General features: G+C 32.6%; 3 protein-coding genes across 3 annotated transcripts; 2 read left to right on the top strand and 1 right to left on the bottom strand.

Moving 5' to 3' along the window:
* The first annotated feature begins 3,267 nt into the window (after positions 1–3,267).
* On the top strand, positions 3,268–14,221 carry LOC8273557 (histidine kinase 2). The gene is made up of 14 exons (XM_048377413.1): positions 3,268–4,896; positions 6,124–6,315; positions 7,069–7,563; positions 7,967–8,242; positions 9,047–9,216; positions 9,323–9,535; positions 9,631–9,817; positions 9,946–9,997; positions 10,082–10,311; positions 10,415–10,513; positions 10,796–11,463; positions 12,121–12,627; positions 12,756–13,164; positions 13,483–14,221. Exons 1-13 carry the CDS (start codon positions 4,507–4,509, stop codon positions 13,003–13,005), a joined length of 3,729 nt encoding a protein of 1,242 aa, XP_048233370.1. The 5' UTR covers positions 3,268–4,506; the 3' UTR covers positions 13,006–13,164; positions 13,483–14,221.
* A 146-nt stretch (positions 14,222–14,367) lies between these two features.
* LOC8273558 (glucan endo-1,3-beta-glucosidase 1) lies at positions 14,368–16,348 on the top strand. The gene is made up of 3 exons (XM_015726924.3): positions 14,368–14,922; positions 15,140–15,391; positions 16,099–16,348. The coding sequence occupies exons 1-3, from the start codon at positions 14,856–14,858 to the stop codon at positions 16,131–16,133; spliced, it is 354 nt and encodes a 117-aa protein (XP_015582410.1). The 5' UTR covers positions 14,368–14,855; the 3' UTR covers positions 16,134–16,348.
* Positions 16,349–16,435: 87 nt separating this feature from the next.
* On the bottom strand, positions 16,436–20,756 carry LOC8273559 (transmembrane protein 256 homolog). The gene is made up of 5 exons (XM_015726925.3): positions 20,551–20,756; positions 20,358–20,428; positions 20,118–20,198; positions 19,938–19,981; positions 16,436–16,697 (listed from the first exon to the last, which is right to left on the bottom strand). Exons 1-5 carry the CDS (start codon positions 20,588–20,590, stop codon positions 16,598–16,600), a joined length of 336 nt encoding a protein of 111 aa, XP_015582411.1. The 5' UTR covers positions 20,591–20,756; the 3' UTR covers positions 16,436–16,597.
* Between the last annotated feature and the right edge of the window lie 4,140 nt (positions 20,757–24,896).

Raw genomic sequence — 24,896 nt, 5'->3', positions numbered from 1 at the left:
ATAAGAAGAAGAGACAAGCACAATACTGATAAACTTAGACACTATTTTATTAATTTAACTATCTATCACAAACATAAAAAATAATTTTTTAAAAAATAATTTAAAATTATTTTTATTATAAAATATTATTTTTAAAATATGATGTGATTGTTTTTTAATTATTTTTTAATTTCAAAGAAAACAATCGAAATTCTAATTTAAAAAAATTAAAAAAATTATATCTTTAATATTTTCAAACATCAAGAATAAAAATAAACTTAACACCATAAAATTAATAAAAATAAAAAATATGAATATTTTTATTATTTTTTAATTTAAAACTCAAACTTTTTAAAATATAAATTTTTTAATATTAATAAAAGAAAATTAATAATAACAATTACTATATAATTTGTTTTATTACGATATATTCATAAAGTTATAATTATTATTTTTTAAATATTTTATACAATATCATTTTAATATTGAATGAATTGATTATAAAATTAATGATTTTTAAAGCTTTTCGTAAAAGTCAGACTGAGTAACAAATTACCCTGTATTTGTCTTTGTTTTTGTTTTGTGATGCCCTTTACAGCTTGTAATCGTAGTTATGCATGTGGAATTCTTTTTTGGTCAAGAAGGCTCACGTTTAAACTACAACAAAATCAAAATCATAGGTTTATAATAACACATTTATTATGTGATAATTGATAAAATAATTAGTTATGGAGATTTTATTCAATTTAATTGAATATTATTATAGACATACTATGCATAAAATTAACAGGTTCATGACAAAAATAAAGTTTTAGACTTTATACTAAAATTTAAATAAACTCATAATTGATTATCTTTTTTTCTTATTTGGGGTTACATATGATAATTTTTCTTTTCTTTCCTGGAAATTACAATTAGTTGTTGGAGAGGAGATGCTGACATGTCAAGCCAAAATAATACAAATTTTTATTATTTATTTATCATTTTTCCTAATGGAGGATCCAAAGTCCAACTCAGCACCCAATTTTACTTAACCATAATGTCATTTTCATACTTTTTGCATATTCAGCCTAATTATTATGATTTCACATTCAATCTCAGAAGCCCAAGGGTAAGGGGTATTCTGGTAATCTTTTTATCGAAATAAACTAATTATTTATTTTTTTTTAAAATTAATTATTTAATTGATTTCTTTAATCAAATTATTTGATGGATTTGAACCTTTATTTCAATTTCTTTTTTAAAAAATATGTTTCTTTACTTGCCAAGTCATTACGGCATCACTTATTAGAAGATCCATTAAATTTTGGGTTATATAAAGGGATTATTCTTAGACATTCGTAAATTAAATCCATTTATTTAAATATTTATAGTGCATTACATTAAAAAAATGGGTCTACACAAGAATCTTTCTATCTTCAAACTAACTTTATTAAGTCATCAGCTAAATAAAGAATTAATTCTCCCTACTCCTTTATTCCACCTAACTAACTTAATCAAAAGAAAAAGTAATGACTATTGTGTGATTTATAGAAGGACCATTAATAAAATTTAAATTTTAAGCTTTTTGAAGCCTTTAAATGCTTAATTAAACATATTTTTATTTGGTACGTTAAAATTGATAAACATTCAGTTATTATACTATTAAGTCTAATGTTGTAGCTTTTCTTTTTCTAATTTAAATCAATTACCAATTTATTTATATTGATTTTATGCACATTTTAATTAGTTTTTTTTTCTTCTTAAAGTGAGTTCACGAATACAAGCTTACATTTCATTTATACATTTAGAAATCAAATCCTATAAAGTAAAAAAGGAAAAAAAAAAAAAGGGAGCAAACCGTTACTATTTGATCTGATTTTTATAATTAGTGATGTAGTGCTTGTTTGAAATTATTATTGGATGTTAAAAGATATATTGCGTATTTCTAAATTTTATTGATTAATTTTTATGATAAGTACAAAAAAAGTAATATAGTTTTATAGTTTTATAATTTTTAGTATGTGATTTTTTAAATCGTAATAGAATAAGACATCAAACTGTTTAAAAATATTGATATGTAAGAATTCAACTGTCTTTATTCCAATCAATCAATATTATTATGTTATCTGTATTTAATAACATGAGTTTGAAGCTTAATAATTTCAAATTTTGTTATTTGACTATTAAATCACGGTTTCAGAATTTATTGATCTAATAAGATCTTTTTTAACAGTTAAAAAATAACGTTTTTAATTGATAAACTCTAGATCTATCAAATACGAAAGACATGATAATAATGGCTAATCAAAATAAAGATAGCTATTCGAAAGACATGATAATAATGGCTAATTAAAATGAAAATAACTATATCATTAGTAATTGATACTTTTTAACAATAAAATATATTTTTTATTACATTTTTTAGCCATATATCTCTTTTTATCTGAAAGATTATATACTGAAAATTATCAAATGGTAAAATTATATAGTACTAACCGACTTTTAAAATAATTAATTTTACTTATTTTATAAGTATTTGAAAACTTGGAAGAATATAAAATTTTAATTTTTTTTAATAAAACACTAGTTTGGGAAATGCAATCTCAAACGGAAAAGCAAAAATTTAACTATTGAAGCAAAATAATTAAATTAGCATATTATTTATTAAAAGAAAAATTAATAAAATGTTAGTTAAAAACGTAAAGCAAGCCAGAGAATCCTAATGAAAAGAAACCCTATAGAAAAAGAAATAAATAAATAAACAGATAAAGAAATCCCAATTAGGGTCAAACTAATCATGGCTTTGATTAAAGTAATTTAAGTTAATGCGCTTAGCTTTTGAAATAATCCTATGATTAGGCATATATTTTTTTTAAATTTCTTAAAAATGAATGGTGGGTAAGGTATTTAGCCGACATATACTTTCATTACACATCATATATTATTATCCCTAATCTAATCTTCCAAATTAAACTAAACTAAACTTAATCATGCAGAGTGTGCTCATTAAGATTCTCCAACCCCCATGCGCATGTTAGCCTCGCGACATCTTTTTTCTTTTTCTATCAAGATTAATCGCCGATCTTCTTCCGGGTAGGTAGAAATAGGAACCTCACAATAGATAAATATTTTTTCTTTTTTCTTTTTAATAATATAATCTGAAACACTATTGGCTTGCATGGAAGGTGGGAAGCTATGTGAAATACCATCTTTATCCTTCATCTCCTTTTCTTTTTATTAAAATTTAAAAGAAAACAAAAGAAGAAAAGAAAAGGAAATCTATGGCTGGGTGTGTGTTAAAGAATCCGTATAAGCTGCACAGCAGAAGCAGAAAACACATACAAGACAACAGTCTTTAATCACTGAATGGATGAGTCGCTTTCAATACTAATACAAGAGGGAAAAGCAGCAGCAAAAAAATTAATAAAATAGACAAGTACATATTTTTGTAAGAGAAAATAATTTGATAATAAGAGAAAACATAATTATGTGTATACATTATGGAAGCATTATTGTAAATGGTAGAGAAAACTTTTTCTAGCAATAAAGATTCGAGCTTTGCATTAGATAGTACATGGTCAAGAAAACTGTTTTTTTTTTTTTTAAGATTTTCTTTTTTGTAATATTGATTTGAGCTTTGCATAGTAAATGGTAAAAAGAAGTTGTTTTTTTTTTTGTTTTTTAAAAAGAAGGATTTGAGCTCTCCTGTACGTATATAACAAAAAAGCAAAGAAAAAGGTAAAGTTTTGATATAGCATTTGATAATAAAATATTTGTTTAAGGAGAGAATTATAATCTTGGGTTTTGCTTACTTCCCCCACTTAGATGATGAGATAATGATGTACCCAACCTCAAATTTCAAATGCTGCTGGACACCATACTGAACCCACACAGAGTGACTCAGAGAGAGAAAGAGAAAGAGGATAGCCCACCCTTTCGATCATTGATTCCAGTTGGGTTGAAACAGAAACCAACTGGGTATGATTTTTTTTTTTTTTTTTTTTTACTTGGTGATAGGTATTGTTTGTTTGAGAAAAAAGGTCACACCTTGATGCTACTTTTGGCTGCTCCAAAGCTGTAAGAGCTAGAAATAACTAGATATAGAAAACTTCCAATTTTTTCCTTACCTCATTAATGATTCCCTCGCAGCTTCCTAAAATAACAATGGGATTTCTTCAAGTTTCTGTTTTACATGATTAGTTGGTTGTCTTTGTGTTCTTCAAAGGAGGGTTTTCTTTTTTCCCCTTAATGGGATTATCATGCTTTTCGCGGAGGAAGGAGAGAAGGAAACTTAGTATTTAGCTTATAAAGTGGAATACTGAGAAGAGATCAGAGGCGGGTTGGACCACTTTGTTTTCTTGGTTTGGTGCATAATTAGAGCTGTTCTCATGCAATTTCTGCATTATTGTTCGTGGTTTGTTGGTGGGTTATGTTTATAAAGGATTGATTTTTGAGGAGTAATGTGAGGTAGGCTTTTACCAATTCTTTTGCTTCTAAATTTGAATATATTATCCTTGTGGGGTTCTTTTGGAGGTGTGATTTTTGATGAGTTGTGCTGCTGGAACTGGGGTTTTTCTTAATCTTTCAAGAATCTTTGTGAAGATACAAAGGTGGACTTTGGTTAAAATGTCTATGAATTCTAAGCTGTCTGGCTCAAATGGCACCTTACCAGCAAATCTCAAGCTGAAGAAGCAAAAGGATACTCTGCATGGGACGAATTCTGTTAGGAAATGGAGGAGAAAGCTACTATTTCTTTGCTTTTTATGTGTTCTCGCCATAGTCAGCATTTGGTTTCTATCCAATTTTGAAAATGGGGCAATGGAGGGGAAGAATTCGAATTCATGCGAAGAAAAAGCTCAGGTCTTGCTTCAGCATTTCAATGTCAGCAAAAGCCAGCTTCAAGCTTTAGTTTCTTTATTCTCCGAATCAGATCAGGTGTTGTACTGCTCACGTCTATTGTACTAGATATCTTCTATAAGGCACAGAGCTTTTCCTCTTCTAAGTTCTAATTTTTGGTTTCTAAGCTGAATTGATAAAACTGCTCATGATTACAAGTTAGTTAAAATTTTTCTTGAGAAGTTTGCTGAACATAGACAATGAGTACAAATTGCACAGTTTTCTGCAATTTGAACTCTTTTAGGAACTTGGTTTTGTGGCTGCAATATGACATTTTAAAAGGGAAAATGTTTAGAGGTCGGATGGATTACAAATGCAGTTAGAAACAAAGTTGCAAATGGGAAGACGTACTAATTGTTGGTTTTCCTTATTGTTGAACAATAATTTGAATGTCTTAACTCACAACTATCACAGCAACTTTAAAACAGAAATAGGTGTAAGTAAAATTAATGTTCTTCTACAACTCTCATTCTTGGTGTAATTCTGATGGGTTAATGGCTAATAATTTGCTATTGCGTGGCAGCATGCAATTCTTATATGCTTAATATTCCAATAAGGGAAATTATAAATCTTTCTGGACTTGTTTATTTAATTATTTTCTTTTAACATTTTCCTCAAAATCTTGTAGGCACAAAGCTTAAAGTTAGATTAAATTTTTCTTTTTGGCATTACAGTCAGGTGGTACTATGTGCACTGCTAATTTCACTGCCTTGATTCAATTATGGACATGACATCTATAGACTTGCAAACTAGGTTAATTCGTGGAGTTACCATATAGACATGGTAGAATAAAAGTAAACTAAGGGGTTGATCAACCCAAAGAATGAATGTGTTGAGAATGGACCTTTATATGTATTGGCATGTGCACTTAATTTGTTCTTTTATGAGTTAAACTTTATGTTCAGCTACATGGGCTTGGGTAGCATTTATGGTCTTAGTTGCACTGAATAATTAAATTTCAAGCTACAATTGGCTATTTCCAAGTATAGACCATGAATGCACATCATATTAAAGTTCAGTTAATTGGGCGATTAACCATAAATTTAGTAATAGGATATTTTGAGTCGTCACTTGGACATACCCTTCTGCTTAATATATTTTTTCACATTGCCCTTTCAGATGATTATATATACAATTCAAGGGATAGTTTATGGAAGACTTGGATGAGGCTGTCCTCGATACAAGAATAATAAAAACGGATGCTTATTTACAATGTCTTTTTTTCTTTTTGTTTATGTTATTCGCTCACTGACCTGTGTATCATAGATAACATCCCTGGAATGCACCAAAGAATTGGGATCTGGAATGGCAATGGACACTGGCATTGCCTGTGCTCTGAAGGTACTTTGTCAGCCACAAGGCAGATGGACTACTGAAGATGTAGTACCTAATGACCAATGCTCAGCTCAAGATGAGAACTTACCAAGGGAGCTTAAACAATCACTCAGAGTTGAATTGGTAATTTTTTGTTTTTCAACTATATTGCTGATAAAAAAATTGAACATGAATTTCTCTTCCTATGGAGTTTAGGGTTTCACGTTTTCAATTCAGTGCTCTGAATTATGTGCATTTTGTGTAAACTATGCTTATTCACGCAGTATTTCAAACACTGTATGCGCAAACGAAAATAGAAAAGTGTTTCTTCTTTTTCTCTTCTTCTTTAAAGTGGCTGCTTATTGGAGAGACGGTGGACATTTTTTGTACTTTTTACATATGTTAATATTCTGGGCTCCTTTAAGCTTCTAGCGACCTAGAGAATTTCAGGAAGAAATTAGGTGGCTATTACTATTGAGTGTTAATCTTGAGTAATTGAAGCTCAGATAATTCCATGTAGGTGGAACTGACCCACAGTCAAAATATCATGCATGGAGGGGAGTTTCATACTTTGGAAATACATAACAGTACAAAATATTGATGCTAATTGAATAAAATTACCAACCTTACATTCTGCTTAGGCACTCTTGAAAATATTATCAGTACTACTAACATGTTTTCAACTTTTCATTCATGTTATTAATTCTATTTTTAGGTGATGCAATTAAGGTTTCCACATCTCTGCAATACATATGAAGATCTAGATAATGGTGTTTTAGTCTAAAATTCACATGCAAATGGAAGTTTTTTGATTTCACAGGAAAGTAGCAAATTCACATGTTCTGAGTTATGCCATACAAATTCACTTGTCTTTTGGGTTGTTTTAACTTTTCCCAGAACATCTTGCGTACAAGGACAGCGAGGAACCATAAAGAAGATCATTGTAATTTTTTGTCTTTTGGTTTGGTAAAAGCATGCTGGTGGCTGCTTCTTGTAATGATTGTGAGCTACCCCTTGTGTGGTTTTTATTTGAAATTCTGGAAGAAGAAAAAGCTAAGGGTTGTTCATCTGGAGCCAATGCCTCAGCCGCGACAGCAACTGCTGCAGCTGAAACAGCAACAGCTATCCCAGAGTCCTCCTAAAGTTGCTGGGAAGTGGAGGAAGAAGCTTCTCATTGTTTTTGTCCTGCTTGGGATTCTTACATCTATTTGGTTATTTTGGCACTTGAATGTAAAAATCGTCTTGAGAAGGGAGGAGACTCTTACCAACATGTGTGATGAGCGAGCACGTATGTTGCAGGACCAGTTTAATGTGAGTTTGAACCATGTTCACGCCTTAGCTATTCTTGTATCCACTTTTCACCATGGAAAAGATCCTTCTGCCATTGATCAGGTGATATTCTCATCTCTATATTTCTGTTAATCTTGTTATTCTCAACTAAATTAAACCCAGCATTCTATATTAATGCATAGCCTTCTGACTTATTAGACACTGGCTCATTGAGTAAGCTTATAGGCTGATGATAATATTCCTGTTTGTTTTCACCTTGATAAACCCACTATTCGATGTTGATACTTGTGGAAATAATTTGAAAACTGAGTCCTTGCAAATGGCATTATCTATATTACATCTTTTATCACCGTAAAGTCATCCAAAACCATATGGAAACTTGAAATGTACACTAATGCCTGAGAAATGAAATAGCTTTCACTGAAAGAAATAAATAATTACCATTTTTTAGTATGCAGTGCTGGCTGATCTGATGATGTTAATAAAAGCTATCCTTATTTCATAGAAAACATTTGGCGAATATACTGAGAGAACAGCTTTTGAGAGGCCATTGACCAGTGGTGTTGCATATGCTTTGAAAGTTCTACATTCAGAGAGAGAGCAATTTGAGAAGAAGCATGGGTGGACAATAAGGAAAATGGAGACTGAGGATCAGACTCTTGTGCAAGACTGTATTCCAGAAAAGTTGGACCCTGCACCCATTCAAGATGAATATGCACCTGTGATATTTTCTCAAGAAACTGTTGCTCATATTGTCTCGATTGACATGATGTCTGGAAAGGTGCATTTCATGCAGTTCTGTTTTGCTTGTTCAGTTTTTTTTTCAGTCAACAACTTCTTCTCTCTTTGGACCAATAAATTGTATTTTTCTTTTGCTCATTGTGCAGCTCATGTATGTGCTTACTGTAATAATGGAAAAATATGTCATTAGTAGGGATGATTTTTGTTGCCTTAATAACTTGAAATTGTAACTATCGGCTGTTGGTGGTACCACTGTAGAAGAAAAAACTGTTTCCTTCACTGTTTGCCTCCTCATTTCGAGGGAAGAAAGTAAGAGAAACAGTATAATGCTATTTGTGGAATGCCTACTTCTTGCCTCCAATATGTTACAGGCAAAATAAATGATCTCACCAAGCCGAGTGTAGTAATCACTGAGACCATTTTGTGAAGTATTTCTTACCTGCTGAAAATTTGTTATTATGAATATTTGGCACTCTGTTGAAGATCTGGTATGGATATACGGTTCTACACCACTGGAAAAATGCCTTCTTTTGTTCTTTCATTTGCTTTGTAAGTTAAATCATTTTTCCCCTTTTAGCAGAAGGATATAGAAACCCTTTTACATTCAAAATCACGTTCACTTGTCATGCAACTCTAGTTACTTGTCAATGATTTTTATAGATGATAGATGTAATAGTTATGCTGATTGTAATATGTGTTCACTTAGAGATCATTCTGATTCTGTCAAGACAGATAAAAGTTTTGAGTTTGCTGAAAGTATTGATATTTGAAAACACTTCTTCTAAGTGCATGTTCTGATTTCTCTTAGGCTGATGATTCTAACATCTATTACTATCTTTTATAGGAAGACCGTGAGAATATCTTGCGAGCAAGGGCGTCTGGAAAGGGGGTATTAACCTCTCCTTTCAAGCTTTTGAAGTCCAATCACCTGGGAGTTGTACTCACTTTTGCTGTTTATAATGCTGATCTCCCTCTGAATGCCACACCAGAAGAACGAATTGAAGCTACCGTGGGGTAAATCTGCCACCTTGAAAAATTTTGAGTTCTTGTGTGTTTTTGCTTCACAATTTCTTATGGTGAGGAGAATTAACATTTGATCTGCTACACTCTTCTCGTGTAGGTATCTCGGTGCATCTTATGATGTCCCATCACTGGTTGAGAAGCTTCTGCATCAACTTGCTAGTAAGCAAACAATTGTTGTGAATGTTTATGACACCACTAATGCATCTGCTCCAATTCTCATGTATGGGACTGATTATGTTGATACTGGCCTCTTGCACATCAGCAACCTTGACTTTGGGGATCCAATGCGGAGGCATGAAATGCATTGCAGGTTAGTTATAAGAAAATATCAAGGTTTACTTATCAGCACTTAACCTAGTGATAACCTTAATCGTCATAAATTTAATTGTTCTCCTCCTGATACAGCTTCAAGCAAAAACCTACTTTGCCTTGGACAGCAATAAATGCATCGGTAGGGGTCCTAGTCATTACTCTTCTTGTTGGCCATATCTTTTATGCAGCCATAAGCAGAATTGCAAAAGTAGAGGAGGATTATCGTGAGATGATGATGCTCAAAGTTCGTGCTGAAGCCGCAGATGTGGCCAAATCTCAGGTGCTTCTCGTGCTGCTTATGGGGTTTCAACCTACAAATTTGGCAATCTTTGTTTTTCTTCTAATTTTTGCTTCTCCACTGAAAGTTTTAACATGTTCCTGAGACTGAATCTGTTCTTTATCTTGCAGTTTCTTGCTACTGTTTCCCATGAAATCAGGACCCCCATGAATGGTGTTTTAGGTATATAAGATATCTCAATAACAGTCAAATTCTGCTAATACGACAATATTTAGTAACAAAAATCTGTTTACCATCATATTTCAGGTATGCTGCAAATGCTGATGGACACAGATCTTGATGCAAACCAAATGGACTTTGCCCAGACTGCTCATGCTAGTGGGAAAGATTTAATCTCTCTGATAAATGAGGTCCTTGATCAGGCTAAGATAGAGTCGGGCAGGCTAGAACTAGAAGCTGTTTCTTTTGATCTGCGTTCAGTCCTTGATAACATTCTATCACTTTTTTCTGGCAAGTCCAATGAAAAAGGAATTGAGGTAAATATCAAGATGGCCTTTCGTTCTTCTTTGTTCTTTCTTGTTTTGTGTGAATATTGTTTCTCACAAACTCGGTTGATATTGTTGTTTTGGCTGAGGGCAGTTGGCCATTTATGTCTCCAGTCAAGTGCCTGAAGTTGTTATTGGCGACCCTGGGCGGTTCCGGCAGATAATTACAAATCTTGTTGGAAATTCAGTAAAGGTTGGTTTCAGCATGTAATTGTGCTTATATTTTTTTATTGAGAATCTATGCTTATAAGCTATATTGCAACATGTGAATAGTGTTAGGTTGACAGACTACATTATCATATATGAATAGTGTTAGGTTGACAGCTTCATCATTTCCCATTCCTCAAACCTATGCTGGAAACAAGGCCGTCTAAATGGTTGTACTAAAACTTGTGGTCTATGCAGTGTTGCATCTTATATGAAGATTCTGTGGCTGCATGTAGTTTGACTGATATTTTACATGTTTCAATTTCAGTTCACACGCGACAAAGGGCATATATTTGTCTCAGTTCATCTGGCAGATGAAGTAAGAAGCACACTTAATGTTAGGGATGCAGTGCTGAAACAAGGTTTGAACTTAGTTCAAGACATGCAAAACGAGATTGATAATACATTAAGTGGATGTCCTGTGGTTGACAGATGGAAAAGTTGGGCAAACTTTAAAAGGTTGAATAGCAAAGATACAATGGAAGAATCTGAAATGATTAGACTACTTGTTACAGTTGAAGATACAGGAGTGGGAATACCTCTAGATGCACATAGCCGCATTTTTTCACCATTTATGCAGGCAGACAGTTCCACCTCACGTACTTATGGTGGGACTGGAATAGGATTGAGCATCAGCAAATGTCTGGTGGATCTCATGGGTGGTGAGATAGGATTTGTTAGTGAACCTGGCACTGGCAGCACCTTCTCATTCACTGCCTCTTTCAGAAAAGGAGACTTGAGATCTCTGGATACAAAGTGGCAGCCTTATGATCCAACTGGTTTGGAGCTTCAAGGTTGGAGAGCATTGGTGATTGATAAAAGAAGCATTCGAGCTGAGGTCACTAGATATCATCTTCAGAGGTTGGGAATAACTGCGGATATGGCTTCCAGCCTGAAATCTGCATGTTCTTATCAATCTGGAGGACGTCACACCAGGTATACTTTTGAGATGTGAACTTGTACAAAAGGTAGAGATTCACTTGAATTTAAAATACTGAAATGATTCAACCCTCTTACATCTCTTGGTTATCAAAATACCAATTTTATGATCCAATGCCATTCATGTGATCATCACTAGGAAAATTATTATCTTTATCTCTACACTAAGAAAGGTTGGGAAATAGAATCCCAAATGGAAAAAGTTTAAGACTATAAAATGGCCTCAAGACCTGGAGCTTAGGCTAGCAAAGGAGTCTAGACCTATTTGTTTACCTAGGGCCTCAAGAGTAGACCTATATATATGTGAGGGGCCTGGGGCCTGAGCAGGTTGCCATCCATGCGTGGGAAAAGTATAAACCTATAAGGCTATAAAGTGGCCTCAACAATATAATGGATATATAAGTGGAATAGGCTGCCATCCATGCATGGGAGAAGTATAAGAATATGAAATAATATATGTGGAGTATACTGGGCCTTGCTATAATCAAATTGGAATTATGCAAGATAAGTTCCAGCCCATTTTTATATGGTTTCTGCATGCAACATTATTGACTTCTAAAAAAGTAGGATCGTAAAGATAATGTAACCTTGAAACTTTATTATACTACATTACCATTCTGTTTATTATTGCTAATTTGTTAATTGTTTTTACAGTGCTCCAGCAGATTTTGGTCTGGTTCTCATTGACAAAGATGCTTGGCATAATGAAACTGGATTTGCTTTCCGTCAGCTATTGAAAGAGTCCAAACAAAATGGTGGGACAGAAATGATAATAGACCTTCCAAAGATTTTTCTCTTGGCTACCACCATCAACCCTGAAGAACGCCGTGAACTCTTATCAGCTGGTTTAGTTGATAACATAATTATGAAGCCCCTTAGATTAAGTGTCTTATTTTCTTGCTTCCAAGAAGCGATTGGAAGTGGCAAGAAGAGTCAAGTAAATAGGAGGAAACCTTCGACTCTTCAGAATCTACTGAGAGAGAAGAGAATTTTGGTGGTTGATGACAATAAAGTAAACAGGAGAGTAGCAGAAGGAGCTCTAAAGAAATATGGAGCAATTGTTACCTGTGTAGAGAGTGGCAAAGAGGCCTTAGAACTCCTAAAACCACCACACACTTTTGATGCTTGTTTCATGGATCGCCATATGCCAGAATTGGATGGGTAATCTATTTTTCTTTATAGCATCTGAATGAGTTTCCTTATAAATATTTACCTTCTCTTTTACTCTGGGTATTCTTATCCCTACTGTAAGAATTATGAAGTTCATTATCTCTCTGCATTTTGTGCAGCTTTGAAGCTACCCGGCAAATTCGGGCTAGGGAAAGGCAATTTAATGAGCAAATTGCATCTGGGGAAGTATCGATGGAGATGTTTGGAAATGTGGCATATTGGCACACACCAATATTGGCAATGACAGCTGATGTGATTCAGGCAACAAACGAGGAATGCAGGAAGTGCGGGATGGATGATTTTGTATCAAAGCCATTTGAAGAAGAGCAGCTGTACAACGCGGTGGCTCCCTTTTTTGAGTCTGGTTGATATAGTCCATTTAGATGTCAGTTGTTGCCTATCTGTCTTCCAGCCAACTGGTTGATCTGTGCTGAATTTACTTCAACTGGTTGGCTGACTAACAACGTGCCCTATCTCTATGAGGTTGCGGATGGCTCATCACACATGTTTTTCATCATTCCAACTCTGGTAAATTCAGCATTACTCTGACTCATAGTTTTCAAATCAGCAGTTGCATATGAATTTTAATTTTTTCCTTCTTTATGCTTAATTTTCTCTTCTGTGCAACCCTTTACTGCTGTATTCATCGCCTTCCGTATTCATGGGAAAATTATTTTATTGATTATTTGCTTTGTTTTTTTTTTTTTTTTTTTTAAATGTTTCTTTATCAAGTTGACGAGTTTGTCATGAATGAAACTAGCCTGACTATTTCCCTAAACCTTACCCTAATTTATACTTTACAAGCATGTTAGTCTATTTCTAAAAAATGAATTATGCATGTGTCAGGAATGTTTAGCCCTGCAGACTAGTGGCTTCAAGTATGTGTTGACCCAGGAAGCACATTCAAATGCTTGTTGCCAGTTTGTTGTCATCAGTTCCTCACCCAGTGATCAGTTGAAGAAGATAATGACTAGCTCTGAGGCTTTCTGCACAGAGCCCTAAGTTTGTTCTCTCAATTCTTATCTTTTCAATTTATTGGCTTCATTCTTAACAGAGTAGGCAGATGATAAGTTGTTAGATATGATCTTTGTCTGAATGCGGGTGAGATGATGAATTCAATCTTTAATCTTCTGTTGACTTGTGGATCAAATATGTGCCCGAGTTACCTGGGGGTGAAAGAATGAAAGATTAAGCTAATTGGAATCGTATGTCAATTGTGACACTAACATTTATCTTCTTATGAAGAGAAGATTGAAATAAATAAACAAGACAATGTGTGGAAAGCGGGCAGCAGCGGTTCAGCATGTCAAAGGAGTTTCCCATTTGTACAAACTTGAAAATGGGAAGGTGTACCAGTAGTCCCTTCTTAGCTGAAAGGCGTTGTAAATTAAAATGCATTCTTATTGTTTGTATGATTTACAGAAGATAATGGCACAAATATATGCTATTGTTGTTCAGAATGTAATGAAGGTTCAGTTCGTTGTAACAAGAATTTTCTTCATTGTATATAAATTGTAACATACATTATTATTTTACACAAAATAAGTATCAAGTTGCTTAAATAGATTCAGTCCAATCCAAGTGATCTACACTCTTTCTGCCGTTTTAATCTGGAGTTTTGATTAGCAAGTAGTCCTATACACATCACTGGCACCATGAAGCCACTTTGGCTGGAAGTATTTTAGGGCACTCTATTGTTCAGTGCAGTGATAAAATTTTCCTTTGCTGTTTAGTATTGTATGTTAATGAATTTCAAAATCTTAGATATGATCTACAGTTTCTGACTGGAGAAAATGTTGATGGAATATGCCACATTACCTAGCAAAGGCAGGCGCCTATAGAACATGGGTATTTTTGAATGCATGATGGGAAGTGGCCACAAATTGAGACTTCAGGGCTAAGAATTTGCTGCTGTAGATTTAGAACATAATGTAAGTGGTGCCCATATCCTTTCCAATAAAGTTTTACAGGGCATTAGCTTTCCTTTATTAGGATATTAATTAACTTATGTGGAACGCATTAACCTGCTCATCCTGCATGTGCTACCTACTGTAACAATACACACAAGGAGATTCTTACACTACCATTTAGTTTAGTAAAATTTTCAAATCTCGATAGAATTCTTTTCATTATCTTTTTTGTTCTATATATTGCACTAGGCACCAAGCTCTGTTTGGATGCACCATTTCTGACCTCTTCTTCCTCTCTCTCTTTCTAAGATGTCAACCTTTTGGCTAAGGATAATGCTTGCTCTTCTTATCATGTCCATAACTCCTCCAAGATCAGGTAAGCATGCATCTATATTGACATCATATAGAGCACATTTGCTGCTTTCTTTTTTCTTTTCTTTTTTCCCCTGCTTTGGCTGTTGCCACTACATAAAAACCCATCTCTGGGCAACGAATCAAACAATTCGAAGTGCTTTTCTTGCAGATTTTTCATAAACCAGAGTTGTTTGCTGTTTTGACACGTGTTACTATATTTTGATACATTTTAATATTAGATGGGCAGTTGGAGCAATGGTGCATAGCAGATGAGCAGACCCCAGATGGAGAGTTGCAAATGGCATTGGATTGGGCATGTGGGAGAGGTGGTGCAGATTGCAGTATGATTCAAGTGAATAAGCCCTGCTACTTTCCAAATACTGTAAGGGACCATGCTTCTTATGCTTTCAATAGCTACTTTCAGAAATTCAAGCACAAAAGTGGATCTTGCTACTTCAAAGGAGCTGCCATGATTACTGAGCTTGATCCTAGTAAGCTAGCTCTACTAAAACAAAGCTTCCTAACCTCATTATTTCTATTATTTTCTTTATTTCTGTGCTTGTGGTATAAACATTCAGATACTGAGCTTAAAGCCCATTTTTAAGCTTAAGCTGTTTCTAGTGTTGCAGATAACATCATTTATACTGATTATAAATCGTCTCTCGTAGCCCAATCACTGATGCATGAAGTCTGGTAGAGGAGAAGATAATAATAATAATAATAATAGTCACTGATACATGTAAATGATTATCAAATTGAACAAGCAATGCAGAACAAATAAATAAAACGTAAAATCAGACAAGTCCATGTGCCTACAAAAGTATATGCCTAGGAGATTGGCCGAGTAGCAAAGGCCTGCTGACTCTGTTATACTACCAGCAGTGTCAAACTTGCCTCTAATCACGCAGAAAAGTTATTTTGTTTCTTTAGAAAACATATTCTGTTATCATCACATGTGGGCACTTGATCAGGGTACCTTTTAACTACTAACAGCTGTATATTGGTCTACCTTTCTTTGGGGAAAAAAGAAGTTATAGTGATTTCATGGTATGGGATTGCAGACCAATTATAACCCTACACACAGTCCGCAATGGTTATGTAGGCTCATAATTAGATTGTCATTCAATACATAATTTCTTTTGAGAATTTCCCTTTCTTTGTTCCGAGTTTTCTTTGGTTAATGAAATTTTACTTGCAGGTCATAACTCTTGCCACTATGAATTTTTTCCCTGATTCTCAAAGGCGAGCAGAAGAATTAACATCAAGTTTAGCATTTCCCACATGTTTTTGCATGAAATTTTGTTAGATTTCTAGAACTGTAGCAGATCTGGGTTTTCTCACGAGAAGAAGCCAAGAGATTTCACAAACGATTATGAAAGTGTAGCTAATTGCAGAAATTCTTACGTTGGCAAGTGCCTTGTTGATTTCTACTTTCAATTACTTACCTACAAATTTTTTTCAACAACCATCACAATATAATGAATGTTCCTCTGCTCGAGCAATTCTGTGATGAATGATGATAAACAATGCCAACATGAAAACTCACCAGGCCATGCCAGGATCTCTCATCAACTATCAAGAATCATTTCTTTAATTTACACGGCATCAAACAAATTGCAGCAATTGAATCATAAATGCCACAGGCACAACACAGAGAAAGATACAGGCTTCTCTCTCTATTTCAGGAAGTTCCTTCCTCAGAAAAGCAAGCTTGCCCAAGCAGCAATAAATGCAAAGCCACCAAATGGAGCCAAGGTAGCATACTTTCTGTCCTCAAGTAATGCAACAGTATAACACCTACGCAATTCCAGACAAATTTTCAACCTTCAATAAAATGAAAACGCAAGAGATAGATTCATCAAAGCAGAATGATGATTATTAAAAATAAACGAAATTTAGATGAAAGTGAAGCTCCTCCAATCAACGCTTTTAATTGTAAAAGAACAGTGATTAATATATATTACTGCAAACTCTACCCTGTTGGCACAATGCCAATTGCATCTAAGAAAAACCCATGTTAAAGTTCCTGCAATCTTTAGCATAAGGTCCTTTCAACCCGAATACTAGCTGAAAAGAATTTTCAACTGATGAAAGCAAGACCATTGATGCATAACAAAACTGGGCTGAAAAAAATTGCTATATCATCACAATTGGAATAAAGGGATGATTGGTCGCCAGCCTTTTTCAAGGACATCTTATGGAAAGTAATAATTCCAGAAAATCGAGTACAATTTCAACAATTTTTGCAGTATATTGTGTAAAAGAACAAAAAGTATGGAAATATCAGAACTCCAATCATTTCCTCATCAAACAAAGGGAAAGAGAAAGAGCATTTGTAATCTCTCAGATACCACTGTCCTACATGTTAAAAAATGAAACTAGCACATACAATTCAGAGAAACATGTATGGCTCTCATGTGCTTTGCATCGCTGATTACCACCAAATATTCATTTCAAAAGAAGCCTTGCCTTGAGGAAACTTGTTGGGATCCGATGCAGGACTGTTGTGCTAAATATGATACTGAGACAGATATTCGCATCACTTTGACATAAATATACTTGAGGGTGTTTTGCTACTTAAGTATCACATTCATATGTTTGAAAGAGTGAGATAACACACTGTAGCTAAGTAATGTCTTAGTAAGATGAATGGCCTGTATAAGCAATGCCTTGCAGGAATAACACACCTTAGATCATGAACAAGGAAAACAGAATCAGAGGATAGTTTCGGCATATCCAGGAGCAATATCCTAGGATCCCACAGTACATGTATGTCATTCAATTTGAGTATCTCATTTTTGTCAACAAATATATTAGTTATAAGTCATTACTATCTCATTTCTAAGCAAACATGAGAAAGCTGTAATTACGACTGTCATCATTGAAAGCAATTTGTCTTTGTCCCAAAGGAAGTCCTTATTTGACAAGTGAAATATGAATATTAGTAGTCTACAAAGATTCATAATTAGGATGACTCATGCTTGGAATAATTTTCCTAAAGAAGATGGACAGTCAGTGTGTTTACAGTTGTCCCATCAAATCCAAAATATAATGTCTCGGTACCGCCTGTAATTCATTCTTGCAGAAAGAGAGTTTCTGCTGTCTTTCAGTCCTTTTATTACCTTTCCTTTTGTATTGTGCTATGTGCATGAATTGTCTTTGACAAAATTTAAGTGTCATATCACATTTGGTCTCAACTTATATCATTTGTGCCTCACTTCTATCAGGTGTATGCCAATGCCTCGCGCCTAGAATTCAGGAGCCTTTTATGTCTTGATGAGCTTTGTGTTTTCAAAGACTACAATCAACTTATGACACATGAGCTATGACTATCATAAGTTTACCATGCAAATAGCAAGAGACCAAATTAGGAACTAAAGAAATGCCACTAGTTCAAAACTTTTAGCTTAAACAACATATATTCCATATTCTTGAACCACCCACTCAGAACAGATAAATTTGAAACATCACATATGCATTACAGTTGAGCAATGCAGGTTGCATGGGACATCCTTGCAAGGCCTGATACTATATAATCACACTCATTCACCAAGCAAGGAGATCACTTTAACCCTTAAACTGTTGCAGCAAATCCCACATCACTAAATAGTTTAGACACAACCCACAAAAAATAACAAAGAGACAAAATGAAAGCAAGCATAAGTCTATCATAGCATTTGAAATAATGATTCATCAAGATTTGTAAATTTCATTTGAATTCTACACCAGCATGTTTGGACTACAACTTTAACAAAGCATTCCCTTAAGCAACATTGTTAAGATCAATGTGAAAGAATTTATTTGGAACAGTAAATACGAAAAGATGAAGAAAATTATTGACACAAAATTATGTGGTTCCATGTAAGACAATGCTCAGGGGCAAAGGGGAATAAATCCACTAATCAAAGATTGAAGTGATACAAACAGACAAAGACATTAACACTCAAACCTGATCCCAAACCATGAGAAGTCCTCAAAACTTGAATACCTTTGGCTAGTTTGGCCAACTCAGTAACCAACTAAGAGAGCTTTTATTTTGTTGGCTAATTATGGCAACTTAAATTTGACCTGACTTAGCTTAATTGGTGAAACTAAGCATGTGACGGGCCAAAAGGGCCAATAAGAATTCAAGACATAATTATAAGTCTCCACCTTTACTTGAATTCTTCTTTTAGCACCTCATTGCACAAAATTAATAGATGCCAGGGAGTTGTTTGTAAAGTTATTTCTTAGAGTGATATTGTTGTTAAGAAAATTGGTCCTATGAAAAATGAGATTGATACAATTTCCAGTAAGGTCTTCGATTTGGTTGGTTTTGTCATTCTTGAGATGTCCTTACAGGTTTGTCGAAAAAGTGAAGTCTAGTAATTAGTTGTTATTGAGATTAAAGAAGAGAATTCAAGTCAAGATGAAAATTTATTATTCATCCCTTGAAGTTCGTGGCCCAATTATGTGTGAAAGCTAACAAAGAAAAACTTACTTAAGTTGGTTGTACGTTGCCAAAATAAACCGATCAAATTCAGGTCCTTCACAGGAAGGTCTGCAAGTTGGACAGACAGTCCAATTCTGACTTTGATTTGTATAATTGTCCAAACAAGCCAATGGCAGATAGTCCTTCACCGTGAAGAATTCTTTCAGTTTTGGACCAGCACAATATGTCACTTGTGTGCTTTATGTTGTGCAAGTATGCAACCATTTCATCAGCCTTGCTCTCTCATCAAATTTTGGTCATTGTTCATTTTCTTTTTATTTTGTTGTATATATTATTGAGTGAGTTGAGCTCATTGGGTATAATTGGGTTCAAGATTTGAGTATTTTGTATTTATACCTCTTCAATTAATTAAGGGACTTCGCTCATTTACCCATGATGTAGTTTTATGCCAAACCATGTAAATCCGTGTCTTTGTTGATTTCTTTATTTTATCATGTTATCTACGAAACAAGACTTAATTCAAATCTTCCACAAAAATTGCATTTCCATAAAACCTGTTAACAATATAGGCATATAAAGCCAGTAATCAGAAAACAACAACTTACGTCCCAGAGAAAGCAAGAATCCCAGCTGTCAAAAGGCCCCCAAACTGATACACAGAACAAATTACAAACAAACTAATTTTTCACTCGCATTGGAGGAATGTAATCCAGGGAGTTAATTTTCCAAAAAGAACTAAATAATAATAATAAAGCACGAAAAGGGAAGTAAGCAACTAAACTTACAATGTTGGGGCGTTTGGTGATAGGGGCAGCAACAAGAGCAGCAGTATGAACAAGATGATATAGAGATGCAGTTTGCCAAACCTTCACAATCACATAAAGTTCCATTTTGCAACAGATAGACAAATTAGTACCAATTATGTTCCTCTCTTTAATAAAAGCCAAAAGAATTACACGGGAAACAATACAAGAGATAAAGAATTAAGATTTACTATAAGAATTACAAAAGGGTTTAAAAGAAACCTCTTTGTAAGCAGGATTTTGAGGCTTGAAAACATGGGCACCATAAGTACCTAAACCAAGTGCTGCTACTCCTGTTTTATTTTATTTTTTTTCCGGGAAAATTTTTAAACATATTTGTTAAAATTATCCACACCCAGTTAAGATTAATAAATATATAAATTATAATGAAGATTAGGAGAGAAGTGGAAAGTACCAGAAAGAGCAGCTACTTTGTGCCAAGTATAAGCTTCCATGGTCTTCTTTCTTTCTCTTCCTGGATTCTCCAATGAAAACAATCAAAAGGTCAAGCGACTCGAGACCTGAACTTGATTCATCAGTACATATACGACGTGGAATCTGATGGGCCTAAGTTTTCTGTTTCTAAAACGGGCTCTCAAAATTTGTGCGTTAGTTTTGATGGATTATGGACCTTTCCGTTTTATTCAAAGGCCTCATCCAAAGAATAGTGCCACTTATCTCTTCTCTTCTCTCTTTCTTTTTTTCTTTAAATAACCAACGATGATCATGTCATTGCCATTATTATCATCATCACCATCATTATTATTATTATTATTTTTATTTTTATTATTAAAAATAAATAAATAAATATTTTGTTATTTACTACACAATTTTAAATATTTTATCTTTTCTTCAAACAAAAATAGATATGTGCTTATAAATCGTGATTAAAAAAATATCTCACCGTTAAAAAATTTTAATTTGCAATGATTCATTTACATTCTAATAAGTCATCATTATCATATTATTTGTATTTGATAACATAAATTTTGAGCTTAATAACTCCTAATTTCATTATTTGACCGTCAAATCGCGGTTTATAAATTTTTTTTATATATGATAAGATCAAGTTAATAATCAAATAATGAATTAGGAGTTGCTAATTAGCTTTAAAATCATGTTATCAACTATGAAAAACATGATAGTGATAGCTAATCGAAGTAAAAAATGGTTAAATTTTTATAAATTGAAACATTTTAATGGAGATATTTTTTTATCACAGTTCGTTACCATTTATCTCTATTTGTCTAAAAAAAACACATACTTAAAATAAAATATTCTTTTTACTCATCCCTTATTATTATTATGGCATTTTGTTCCCTATTGACTATTATTGGATCATGATTTTTTTGAAATATACAATAAGAGATTGGAGTTTTTTAACATTAGTGTACTCCTAAAATGATATAGATTTCTTTCAAAGGTTTTGATTTTCTTTTCTATCCATATATGGAAGAAATGTTGGTCCAGAGCTACATAATAAAGAACACATATCCATTTTTTATATATTTTCCACTATTAAAATAATAAACTTTTATTTATACTTTTAGTCTAAAATTAATATATAAGTAAATGGTTAATAGAAATAATAGATTTCTTATAACGTTCATTGATGATAAAAAAAAAAAATTAAATTTGAAAACTCTTAATTCTTATAAGTAATAGATTTTCAGTTAGTATAATTGTAAATAAATAGAACAGTTCGCGAACTATTTGAAATTCAGCTCGATAAAGATTCATTCAAATTCGTTTTATTTAACTAAATGAGCTAAGCTCAAGTTAGATTTACGTGCTCAATTAGTAAAGGAGTGAAATCCGAATTTATTAGTGCTTGATTCGTTTAAGCTCGCTAGCTCGTTTATAAGTTTGTAGAGCGAATTTAGGAACTAACTCTTTAAAAAACTCAATAAACTGGCTCATAAGTATACTTATCTATGAGGTCGAGAATCTACTTCCTAGAGTCGGACAATAAGCTCATTAATTTGGTAATATTTCTTATTTTTATTTAATATCTCTTTTAGAATTCTAATATGTTCTTATTTAAAAAACCTATCATTCTGATACATATATATAATTTAACAAATAGAACACAACAAAATAAAGGTAAAATGATCTAAACTATATTGAATTTTACTCCAATTTTCTATAATGCCCTATGCTTCAAAATTAGACAAATTACACCTAAAATGTCTAAAGTTATATCATATTTATTCAAACTGTACAAAATTGACATGGTAATCCTATATGGCAAATCGAGTTGGCCACATCACTTTAAAACTCAACCTAATTTAAAAAAAAAAACTAAATATACCCTAAATCTCTTAAAACAATCGTAAATTCATTGTATTCCAGATCTAATTTTATTTATTTTATTCATGTATAAAGTTTCAGATATTCGAAAGAAAGACAACCGATCACATTGCCATAAAAATTTAGAACTATAAGGTTTCATTTGTCCCATATCTTATATTCTCTTAAATTTGCAATTGTTTCTTTCCTCTTCTTTTTTTACTTCTTTCCATATTGTATTTGCTTCTCTTTTCAAGACTATATCAAGAAAATAAAGAAACTTTTAGTAAAAAAAGAAATGAACTTTCTATATTTAGATCCAAATCTTGCAATCTTTCAAGAATAGGGTTATGATATGCTTCTCCTTTTTGTTCTTACTCATATACTTAGATTTTAAAATTTTAGATCCAACATTCAATTAAATTTTTTTTCATCAGCTCGATTCAAATATGATTGAAACTTAATTTAAATTTCACGGATATGATGAGATTTAACACACACTTTATGTAATTTGTCTTCAATATTCAAAAAAATTATAAAGTTGGAACTCTATTGAATATTCAAAAGATATGCTCTCCTCGACTAGATTGCATCCCTACCGTTTAGTTAGTAAACGGGGATGTTCTTTTTTCAGAAGAAAATAAACGAGGATGTTAAGTTTCGAGTATTGGACATACTAAATAATTGGCATTAAACAATCCAATAGCCACGTACTGCGTTCGTCTTTCTTAGATAGTTGAATTTGGGCCAAGGAGGAACAAAGCCATAAAAACACAATTTTCATTAAAAGGTAAATATCATCTCATCCTACCAAACAAATGAATTTCTTTTTGGTAGATAACGAAATTAGTGGCAAATGAGTCTATGATAATTGTTTTGAGCTATAAGTTTAAATTATAGCTATTTACAAAAAATCAATGTCACTTGACACCGAGTGTAGGCACATTAGCATGTATAAGACATTATAATGCGACTCGAGAACATTTAATGAGATACTAAGAAATTTTTCTAGCTTAATTAATATTTTGAATTCAATCCTTGAATATATAATTACATCAAAATTCTTGAAATAATATTTTACTATCCGTAAAAATTATATGTCGTGCATTCTAAATTAACTATAAATATGTTTGTAATACAATATAAATGTTGACAATGCAGTATATATAATGTTGAAAGGAATAAAGTAATCCATAAACCCAATACAGAAAAAATAATTCTAGCACCAATTAAATCGCACTCGAATTGGTAAGATTCATTATATTAAATTATCAAGTAATCTAAGAATGGCTAAAAGCACAAATTCTTAAATGGACACTTCAAACAAAGTAGTTCTAGAAGTTCAAATTAATAATAATAAAGACACCCAACACCGCACATATGACTATCAATAAATAAATGGCAACACCACGCTTAAGTATCTGCCAATATCAATAAAGTCGAGGAATGAGATCCTTCATTTTTTATTTTTTTTTTAAAGTAGCAATATCATAATATATATATGCTATGGAGATTAGGCTTAAAAATGAAGACCCAAAAGGAGAGATTTTCATTTCTTGAAAATTCAAACTTACTTTATTGGGTGCATCTCATTTCGTTTCATATAAAGTGATTCTTCACACATATATATATATATGTATTTATTTTTATTGAACTAATATTCTTGTGAAACACAAAATTATAATGCAGAATGGATTAATGTAAAACAATTTGCTATGACTTCTCAAAAAGAAATCTAATAGAATAGTTAGATATTCATATACTGATAATTGATTTACCAATTTAAGCTCAAATAAAATCTGATTAATTGATATAATATAGAGACAATTACTAACTAATAATAAATGGAGAGTTTAGTACGTATTATCATGGAGCATTCATCAGCTTCTGAAAATTTAATTTTTTATCTTCTTTTTCATTTTGCTCTATCTACTTTTTAGACTATTTCTTTTTTTTTTTTTTTTTTTCAAAATAAACACCAAGAGTTCAAGAAAAGCATTTTTAAATTGACCCAGAGTCTACTCACTTACCAAATTTTCTCAAGACTAATGTTGTTTATTGTATGATCAATGGTTGAATGTGAAGTGTAAGCATGAACATTCTCGGAATAAATTTGGTTGAAATTAGTGATTAATATTATATAATATTTCTTATAGGAAAAAATCAAAATCAAAATCAAAATGGAATAGTTTACTTGGAGCGTTTACTTTAAGGGTCAAAAACAAAGAACATGAGAAAGAGATATATCGAATCCATACAAAGTATATAATATAAATATATTATATATATGCTTTGTATTTTACTTTATTTTTATATGCAACTTGCTATAAAAGCGTGCTATAGGGATTGATGGAATATAAGAAGAATGAAAGGCTTTGTTATTATTTTTTAAAAATTTAATTTTAATAAAATTCCCGACAATGACTTTTGTATAGTAAGTTGCAATAAAAGATGCTTAAATTTGCTTTGAAG

The sequence above is a fragment of the Ricinus communis genome, chromosome 7, assembly GCF_019578655.1.
Source record: "Ricinus communis isolate WT05 ecotype wild-type chromosome 7, ASM1957865v1, whole genome shotgun sequence".
Lineage (NCBI taxonomy): Eukaryota > Viridiplantae > Streptophyta > Magnoliopsida > Malpighiales > Euphorbiaceae > Ricinus > Ricinus communis.
This window is presented reverse-complemented; position numbering and strand designations above follow the sequence as displayed.